Genomic DNA, 10783 nt, shown 5'->3' with positions numbered 1-10783 from the left:
TCCAATCAGCTGTACTGGCTACCACCATTGGCTCTCCCTGGTTTTCATATTTTAGTTTGGCAGCTACAAGATTGCGCTTAACATTATGCTAGAATGACTTCTTGTTCCCTAAAGCATCCTTCTCTCTCCACCTCACTTTCAGCTTTTCGTATCTTGCACTTGTTGGCCAACAATATACGTTCTAGTTTTCAAAGGATCTGGGACCTTACACATCTCAGTACACTTATGGCGGCCACTGTGGGCTTCTGTTTTATAAACTCAGGGTTCCCAACCCCTGGGGCACCACATTTTTGGTTCTGCATTGCAACTTCTGGGTGCCCTATGAACAGCACTGCTTGGAAGTTGCCTGTGATGCATTGGCAGCCAGAGATTGCTGCTGAAGGCATCACAGCAGGAGAAACAATGGCACCAACTGTTAGCAATCAGCAGAATCGGAACTAGTGAAGTCAGCATCATATTGTATATTGAACCATCGAATTGTAAGGTTGGTCATCCGGTTGAAACCCACTGCAATGCAGGAATCTCAACTAAAACATCCATGACAGGATGCCTCTGCTTTTAAAAGGTACTGGTGAGCACATAAATTCCTTGTTAGGGGTTTAGGGGTGGGGATGGAATGGAGGGAGTAGAACTGGAACCATATAAACAAAGCAAAACATAAAATAAAATAAAAACATAAAGAGTTCAGGAGTGGGAGATTAAGGAAGTGAAGGAACTACCTTTGGATGGAAGAAGAAATAATTAGATTGAATGATAATCAGTTTTAAATAAACTAAAACCAGAATGGGTTGTGGGAATTAATGAAGGGAAGGGATTGGCTTTGGATAAAAGATGAAAGAATAATAGGGAATAATAATCTACTACATGCATTCTAGCAATCAAGTATTTAAAAGTATTGGGTTTCTCCCTAGGCCCCATGCACTTTACCACATGACCCTGGAGGGTGGGCCATGGATCAATGTGGTACTGCAAGCCATGCACTAAATGATGATGATGATGATGATACCATCTTTTGGTTGGAATACAAATTACCTGGTAGGTTCATCAAAAAACATAACTGGCGGGTTGTTCACCAGCTCCAAAGCAATAGCGAGACGCTTTCTCTGCCCCCTGAAAGACTTCCAGTCCTCGTAGTGGCACAGGACAGCAAACCCAGAGCTGTCAGGATCTCCTTTACCTGAAATGAGGGACAACAAAGTATTTCAAAGGGTCTTCACAAGTGCTGTCCACATTCAACAGGGCGGGGAGCCTGCAGACCAGATCAGGACCTCCCGTTTGGTCCACTGGGGCAATTTAAAAAAAAAGAAGAAGATGCTATATCTGCTACCAGGTGTGGGGCAGGTAGAGATGTGTCTGGATCAGCTGCATGAGCCAATCCTGTAGCAAGCAGGATTGAACCCCTCCCACCCATTAGCTGCTCGATTTGAGAACATTCATCAGTGCAATCTCTTTAACTCATTGTTTGCGACGCTCTCTACAACAATGAATTTCCTTTCAACCACATACCCCAAACAACTATTTATACTGCTGTCTATACAAGATCGAAAGCTGAGATGCAAATCTAGCTAAAATATAATATCCAGTTGTTAAATGAAGCATCCGTATAATTGTCTGAACATTCCTATGAGTACTTTAAAAATATTTTTCTGTCCTCTTTTATTCCTACATTGAGTGAAATTTAGCCATTAACTGCTGGTTCTATAAATGGTAGGCAAGCAGCTGGGCTTCTTTTTAATAAGCATGTCTTCAATCTGCCCTCACCCCAAAAAGCACAAAATTCGAATAGTTTATCCTAAATTCCTTTGTTACTGATATAAAGAGTGCTGCATACATATTTCATTCCCCACAAGCAAGGAGGAACTAATTTTTAGCTCAGTTTCACAATTACATTAAAAATATTCAGTATGTTTCAGATTTATTCCTTGAGCAAAGTACTATACATACCATTTCTCTCCTGCCTTCATCTTTTTCCTGAAGTTTCAGATGAGCAGATACCTGAAATAGTAGGCCAAACATAATCCTTGTTAGACACTCATCTCTGAAGACTCCATCAACTATCAACATGATTGACTAACTACAGTTCCCAGGATGCTTTGGGGGATGCCATGACTGTTTAAAGTGACATGATACTGCTTTAAATGTATAGTGCAGATGTGGCTTAATTCGGAGCCTTCTCTTAGATAATTGAAGCTCTTATACACAGGATGCCTTTGAGATTAGAATGCTTTTCAAACAAGCAATGCTGTCTTGAGGAAGTGCAATCCAGCAAGAGTCCTTTACCACCTCTTTTCCTCCTTGACTCTGTATTTAAATCGTTTCTCATGATCAGACAAACCTTAGGAAGAAGAGAGTTGCATGAATGGCACACTTGGGAAGATTGGAAATCAGTTTGATGAGAGAGGAGAACAAATTGATAAAACACCGTGTACACCTCTCATCCCTTCAGACTATAACTTGGTTCAGCTTGACTCAAGTTGCTATGGAAAGGTAAGGTTTATTCATGTAAACATCTTACACAGGCCCCCATTGTATTTAAACATAAGGAGGAAGTCCATATTTTTATTCAGTGGGAAGACCCTCTTAAGGTCTCCCTCGCTGTAATTTCCTGGTCTCTCTAAGAACCAGGAAGATTCAGAGTTCTGATCTTTGAGTCAATGAATTGCTTTCTGAATAAACAATGGGTGGGTAACCACACAAAGACACTTGGACTTAAGAGCCTGCTGGATCTAGTCTAGCATCCTGTTCTCAGTGTAGCCACCCAGGTGGCTTCTGGGAAGCCTGCAAGCAGGACCAGAACACAACTGCACTCTTCCCACCTGTGATTCCCAGCAAATGGTATTCAGAGGCATACCGCCTCTGACATAGCAAAGGACACATGAAGGTGTTGACAAAGCAAAAACAGTGGCCAATAGCAGCAGATTTGCTTTATTTATTTTTTCCTTTGGGCAGCTGCAATTAAAAAAAGAACTACTCTGAATCTTTTGATCCTAGAAGATATGTTTAAATAACATTTAAATAAATATTTTCCCCAAAAGTCCTCAGTATAATAATGCATTTAATCGCTGGAAAATGAGTAGCTTGGGTTTGACCAGGCCAACTCACAGCAGTTGACCCTGTAAGTGAACGCTCTTCAGGTCTCTGCACAAAACTGCCAAGTGGATTTCACAGAAGCCTGGACAGCGGACATTTTTAGATTTGTCAGCTCAAATCAGCCTCTCTGGCACTAGGCCAAAGGCGGCTGGCTTTGCCTCCTAGCCCAGTGTTTGTTTATGGAACAAGCAGCCTTGCTGAGAGGGAAGTGAAGGAAGAAAGAGGCAAGGAGCGTGTATTTTGGTCGTTCCCAAAGACCTTGGACTATCATTAAACTGAAATCACAGGGAGATAAGCTTTAGTTAGATGCATCAGGCTGGAAAGGATATTTCAAAGACCTGCCACTGGCAAGACAGGCTCTTCTATACAGGGAGCCACACTTTCTACGCACATTAGAGTATTAATGTGTTTTTGCTTTATATACTGCAGCTGTATCTTCTGTGTGTAAACAAGTGACTTCCAGAATGGAAAAGCAGGGCTGCAGAGTAATGGATGGCCAGCCCTTTAATAATACAGATTTGTAACTCAGGCTCTTTTCTTAAAAAAAGAAATATGAATACGGTATCTATTTATTTTTCCTCACAAATTCTCTTCTGAATCCTCTCCACGAAGTGAAAAAGGCAAGTGAGGCGCTTCTCATTGCCCTGTTGTGGATGGTAGTGGAAGGAGAAGGCCTTCTTTGTAGTGTTGCTCTGATCATCAGCCTGCACCTATAGTCACAATAGTGGTCCCCTGTAGGCATGGACAGTCATCACATTACTGGGCTTCTGGTACCCAGGCCTTTGGAAAATCCAATTAAATTCTATCAATGCACAATGTCCTAGACAGTGTTTCCCCCTCTAAAAAATGTTTAGGGGTACTCTCATTTTGACTCAAGAAAACCATCATTTTATAGTTCAAATCTGGGGAAATAAATGCAATAAACGGACAAAAGTACAAAGATTCACAAAATGTTTAGGGGTATGCATACCCCTGTGTCCCCGCAGAAAAAAAGCACTGGTCCTAGGGTTGTTTGTTTGTTTGTTTGTTTGATGAAAGCCTGCTTTTTTATTGTTTTACTGTTCATGAGGGTTTTTAGAGGTGTTTATTGATGTCTTTTTTCCTAGGCTTTATAATCTTAATTGTATTTCTTTAATTATTTAATGTCTGTTAACCACTCTGGAAGGTTTTGATCAAGATTTTATCATTTCAATCGTGTTTTATTGATTGCTTATTTAATGATTGAGCTCTGGGAATTATTTTGATGAAGGGCAGTTTAGAAGTTCCATAAATAATAAATAAAATGGGACTTCCTCCTTTGAGCTATAAAACAAACTTCTCATTGCCTGCTCCAAGGCAAGAGCAGAGTGGTCAAGTCTACAGACTGCTTCACTTTGCAGCACTTAAGACTGAAAAGAGGTTTGTCAGGGTAGCAGCACACAGGGTTAAGCCTTATAAAGGATCAAGCAGTCCTGAAGCCACAGTCATGGGGAAGTTCAGGCTAAATATGGTTCAATTACCATCATGGCTTCTTGGACAGTAAGATGTGGAAGTAGCATGTCATCTTGCATTATGTAGCAGGAGACTTTGCGGAAAGAGCGCAGATCACGGGGTTGTCCATTGATGAGGATCTCTCCTTTCATCCCAGTCTCTCTGAAATTGGTCAAGAAAAGAAAAAAAGCATGAAACTTTCCTTCACATCCTTTAGGGGGAGACAAAGCTAAGGGCTGGCTTGCACTTAGGGACTGACTTATTTGTCAAATACAGTTCTCTGTTTCCCATTTTTCAGTCTTGAATTCCGTTCTCCACATTTCTGCACAAATTTGCCAGTTTTATGCATATAATATTTTATGAATTTGTAGTAAAACGATCAATTTTCATTTAAAAACATCCTCGTGGAAGTTCATCTGCATTTTGGTGCAAATTTAGCCTTATGTATGCAGATTTGACTAATGTACTCACTTTTGCAAGTAATTTCCCCTAATACAATGCATTGTTATGGTATTCTCACTATCATGTTAACGTTTATGCACTCTCTACATTTTTGTAAACATTGCTTGGCTAGAAAATTCCATTCCCAAATTAGGAGAAGTGTAAATTTTGAAGGATAGCTATGCTTTGGTTCTTAAAGTGCGAATTAGGCAGGTTTGCCTTCAAAGGTGAACTGAACCAAATTTGTCTCCTACCCCTATGTGCACTTTACATTTTTTTTAAAGACATGAAAGTCAATTATGCTTCTGCAGTTGCAAGTAAACACAATGTGTGAAGTGATCTCACTCACTCATCTGACTCACCGAGAGCTCCAAGGCTGTTTTGGAAATCATGAGATTGTAGACAAGTCCTACATTCAGAAGACTGCAATGAGCAAATCAGCCCTCGGAGCAGGTGGCATAGTATTTACCATATTTTTCACCCCATAGGACGCACTTTTTCCCCTCCAAAAATGAAGGGGAAATGTGTGTGCGTCCTATGGGGCGAATGCAGGCTTTCGGAGGGTGCCCCGTGCTTCCGGCAGGTGTGCGCAAGGCTTGGGGTGGCAGCCGCGGCGGGGGGGGATAATTTTTTTTATTCATCCCCCCCCCCAAAAAAAACCCCGAGGTGCGTCCTATGGGCCGGTGCGCCCTATAGGACGAAAAATACGGTACTTCTAAATCTCTGGAGTTCTCTCAATCATGCAGCACCATGAGTGAAAATATTTGTCTTATCAAAACACTTGTAGACTTTAAACCAGGGAATCCAAATCTGCAGGAGCAGGTTTGAGCAACAGTGTTGCTGATATGTATTAAGGCTTTTTTTTTAAAAAAGAAAAGTTTTATAAATACAAGGTGGTCCACTAAACAACAACAAAACAACATAATTTGGGAATTGACCGTTGTCCTCACTTACCTGTATCCTGCCAGGATGTTCATGAGCGTTGACTTTCCAGCTCCAGAAGGACCCATAATGGCCACAAGTTCTCCACTGCTGAACTTTCCTGAAATTCCTTTCAACAAGGTCTTGAAACCTGCAAAAGAAGGTGGTGCGATGTTTAGAAGTTTACCCCACGTCTTCCTAGTCATTCTAGCAGATTAGAATCTGAAGTAATGCATCCCAAGATTGATTTAAGACTCAAGCTGTTGCTAGTCTCTACACAAGCTAGACCTAGTCAGGTAGCCTCAATTTAAGTGCTTCGTTTGATATTCAATATTCAATATGTAATAGAACTATGCAATAGAACTTCTCTGTATTTTTCCATTTTCTTGAAAAATCTTACAAGGAAAACATAAACGGTGAACATTTATTTGTTGCAAATAAAAGCTCTTTACCATTTTATTACCTACCATCTTTTCCCTAGTACAGCTGTCTTAGCATGGTATTTCAAGCACGCTACACCTTTCTGGTTTTTGTTTATCTATTTCTTTGTAGTTTAAGAGGCAGCAATTAGGTTGTTGCAGCACCTACACTTTGCAACTCCCTGCCTGTTGACATCAGGCAAATGCCTTTACCGTACTCCTTTGGTGCCTGCTAAAAGCATTTTTATTTAGACAAGCCTACCCAGATATTAGAGGGACGCGGGTGGCGCTGTGGGTTATACCACAGAGCCTAGGGCTTGCTGATCAGAAGGTTGGCGGTTCGAATCCCCGCAATGGGGTGAGCTCCCGTTGCTTGGTCCCTGCTCCTGCCAACCTAGGAGTTCAAAAGCACATCAAAGTGCAAGTAGATAAATAGGTACCGCTCCAGCTGGAAGTTAAACGGCGTTTCTGTGCGCTGCTCTGGGTCGTCAGAAGCGGCTTAGTCATGCTGTCCCCATGACCCGGAAGCTGTACACCGGCTCCCTCGGCCAATAAAGCAAGAAGAGTGCCGCAACCCCAGAGTCGGCCACAACTGGACCTAATGGTCAGGGGTCCCTTTACCCTTTACCTTTACCCAGATATTTAGAAAGTTGATGCGAGCTTTAACCTTTTTTAGTTTATTATTTCAACTTTCTGAAAGTCTCAAATCATTGTTTCTAATTCTTCCTATTGTTAAAATGTATTGTCTTGTCTCTTTTTTTGTAAAGTTTTGATTGTTTTTACAATCAAGTGGTGCATAAATTTTATGAAATGATAAATAAATAAAACAGTGAAACTAAGATATTCACAGGATATAGTGATGCCCATCACCTAAAATGGCTTTAAAAAATGGGATTAGACAAATTGAGTGAGAATACTACCAATGGCTACTTCTTAACTTCCAGGATCAGAGGCAGGTTGCCTCTGGATTCCAGTTGCTGGAAAATGTGAGTGGGAGAATGCGGTTGCACTCCTGTCCTGATGATTGTGGGCTTCCCAATGGCATTGAGTTGCTGCTGTGAGAATAGGGGCTCAGCTAGAAAAAGTGATTTACCGTATATGTGTGGTATGTGTGATATTACACTGTGCCACCAGATGGCGACGTGGAGTCCTGTTTTCCCCCCTACCTGTTTTCCCTGTTTAAATTTACGACGCTTTAAACTGAAACATGTCTTTGATGTGTCTAGATCCAGGCCAGGATGCTGAACTAGACGGGCCCTTGGTCTCATCCAGCACGACTCTGCTATGGCCACAGAACAGCAGGAAGTGAATGTGAGAAAGCAAGTTTGACATTTAATAAGGCAATCATTTTCATCTTCATCGGCCATTGAAAAGCCAGATTTGAAAGAAAAGACCTAGAGTTTGCTTGTAATGTCTGCATTGATTTTAGCAGACTGCTCCAGCTGCTATACCCCCATCATTTGTGTTTATAGAGACATTTTGACAAACATATAAGAGGTTTCCAATGTACTTGTCTCTTGAGCAGTGTTGAAAACGCAAGCCTCACTGATTTCCAGGAATCTTCACAGTATGAAAAGGAGTTGAAAGCAAGATAAAATGTCACTCCTTATCCACGCCTTTCAAAAAATACCAACTGCATACTGAAAAACGCTCGTCATAAATTATTTGTCAAGGTACAACCTTAAGTGCATCCCGCAAGCTGCGTTTAAGCTGCCAGTGTGAAAGAAGGTTTACAATGAACGCTGTCAGAGATGTCCACCTCCGAACAAGAATAATGTGTGCTGGGTGAGAACATACAGCAATTGTTCAGGAAACTTCACTAGCTTGATGGAAATGACTTAACTGCAGAAAAAGAAAAATAGAAATTTGGATCCAGGCAGTACTGCAGGTATGCAGGAACCTGTGCTCTAGATGTTGCTAAACTACTGACATGTCAGACCTGGCCACGGTGATGTATGCCATAGTTACTGCAACCTGCTCTCTGTGCAGCTGCCTTTGAAAAATGTTTGGAAGTTTCAGCTGGCCCAGAATGCTGCAGCCAGACTGCTCACTGGGGCTAGCTGCAGAGAGCATGTTACTCCCTTATGAAAACAACTGGCCACTGGTCTGTTTCTGGTCACAATTCAAAGTGATAGTTATCACCTATAAAGCCATATGTGGCTGGGCCACAGGATACCCAAAAGATCTGTATCTCCCTTTACTAATCTGTCCAGGTGCTATGATCCTCAGCTGAGCATCTTTTCTCGGTCCCATCAACATCAGAGGCACAGCTGGTGGTGATACAAGAGAGACTTTTCTGTGGCGGCTCCCATACTGTGGAATTCCCTCCCAAGAGAGGTTTGATGGGCTTCCTCCTTGTTATCTCTCCACTGGCAGGCTAAGACCTTCTTTTTCAGGTCTGAAAACTAGGTGCCAGTGATGTTGACCACTGGGCTGGTATCAGAGCAATCAATAACAGTGCCAGTTTTAATTGTGCTTTATTTTTTTAACTATTGTGTCTAACTAGTTTGCTTTCATGATCTTGTTTTTTATACTGATGTTTTTAAAATGTTGTAAGCTGTCTTGAGTCCCAGTTCGGGAGAAAGGAAGCTACAAACAGACAGGCAAACTACAACTTCCATCATCCCTGGGCCATTGGCTATGCTTGCTCGGGATGATGGGAATTGAAGTGCAACATCCTCTGGTAGGTCACAGGTTCCGTTTGCCTGCATCACTGTGTTTCACAACTGGCCTTACCACATTAAGTAACTGTATTTTCCCAGGATTGCACAACTGGTCTAGCCACATTAAGCAATGTATACACTGCTGCTTCCCCACAGTATTTAACCCAAGCATAAAAACATTTTTTAAATTTTTTTTTAAAGGGGAAGAGTACAAAATGAATTAAAGAACTGGATTTTGTTAACGAGCATTTCAGGCTACTGAGACCCTAAAACACAATGGCATGCATTATTCTTTTCTGGAAATGGGTGAAAGGTCTTGTTGCCTATGAAGGTCAACCAAGTACAGACTAGTTATCTATGTAATACCAGCATTGTGCCCCTTTTAATCCCTTATGGAGGATTAAAAATATTCAGACACAGAAAGAACTAGAGCCTTTCTCTGCTGCAGAACATTTCAAGGCTAATCTGATTTAGAATCTGTTGACCCATAAATTCTATATTGGCATTGCATGCTTCCTGTGATTATAAACACTGGTGCTGTCGGGGTAGAATTTTTGGGCAAAAGTCTAAGATCTGCACAGAATGAATACCTTGCATTGCTAAAAACAAAACGACAGCAGTGGAACGGAATTATGCTGACCAAGTCACCATTTGCGATCTAGAAGAGACACCAAGAGATGCCCTTCTTTCCTCTACAATATATGCTGTCTTACAAAAATGCCCTCACCAGTTAATGAAAAACCTAATCAAATGATGTGTATGCAAAACAATCCTATCTCAAGACACCATCATGGAGTCCCAAAATTTAAAAAGCATGTGGGCCTTGTGAGAAAGTTTCCTCAAAAAGTGTAGGGAGTAAATACGATTTCCAAAGGGATAAACACTATTATTGTAAAACTGTGGCCTAAGAAGTTAGAGAGAGATTATAAGCACTGATCTCTTAACTACGGTAAATCTCTGGCATAACAGCACAAGGCACTTATAGGAACCATTGTCTAAAAGTAGGCATCAGTAAGGTAAGAAACTATGGCATGAACTGGGGGGGGGGATGCAGTTAAATTGTTAATTTACCTAGAATTTAGATTCCAGAAACACTCATATACCCCTTTAACTTTATTGTTCTCTCAGATCCATGGATTAAATTTCAGCTAGGCATTAGATCTGACAGACTGCATTGTGTTGTTAAACAGAAGGAAGTCTTTACAAAGTAAGGTTTATGGATCTTTCTAAAGCTGTGCATGCCATACTCCCCCCCCCCCAGCAGCAGCCTATTCATTGTATAAATTTAATAACTGGATAATGCTTTTCTTCAGAGAAACTAATGAGACGTGACAACCCACTAGGCAGTTGGACCCCTAACACTATAGCATTTGTGGCTAGCCATTTAGCAGATGGTGTGACCTCATGCTTCCTGCCCAACTACAAGTCGTTTACCACAAATTCATCACTGCTATATTAGTATGTTGTATGTACGTCAACTTAGATTTCCTTAGGAAGTGTGAAGTTCTTCAAACTTCTCTTTACAATGATTCTCTCTTAGCAGTAATCTTGCTGAGGTTATCCAAAAATCAACAAACTAGTAAGAGCACAGATTGAGCCCAAAAGGAAGAGAAAATACCACATAATTTGGGGCTAGCAGGCCATAACTTTATTGGTACTATTTCTTAAGCCATTTAAAAGAGGGGTCACCAACCCACCATCTGAGGGTGCCAGGGTGCCTACGAAGGTCTTCACTGGTGCCCTCAGGAAAGCCCTGCAGACTAAGACTCTAGTCCTCCT

At 41.3% G+C, this 10783-nt stretch overlaps 1 protein-coding gene across 1 annotated transcript in view; it reads right to left on the bottom strand.

The window, feature by feature from the left end:
* The window catches only part of ABCG1 (ATP binding cassette subfamily G member 1), a 45493-nt gene that overhangs the window by 12214 nt on the left and 22496 nt on the right, over positions 1 to 10783 (bottom strand). Inside the window, 5 exon segments of the mRNA XM_082221265.1 lie at positions 1033 to 1105; positions 1108 to 1177; positions 1945 to 1995; positions 4590 to 4722; positions 5956 to 6073. Of these exon segments, the coding sequence (XP_082077391.1) occupies positions 1033 to 1105; positions 1108 to 1177; positions 1945 to 1995; positions 4590 to 4722; positions 5956 to 6073 (445 nt within the window).

The sequence above is a fragment of the Podarcis vaucheri genome (genome assembly GCF_965113315.1).
Source record: "Podarcis vaucheri genome assembly, chromosome: 4".
NCBI lineage: Eukaryota > Metazoa > Chordata > Lepidosauria > Squamata > Lacertidae > Podarcis > Podarcis vaucheri.
Note: the sequence above shows the minus strand (reverse complement) of the source record. Positions and strands in the feature narration are given on the sequence as shown.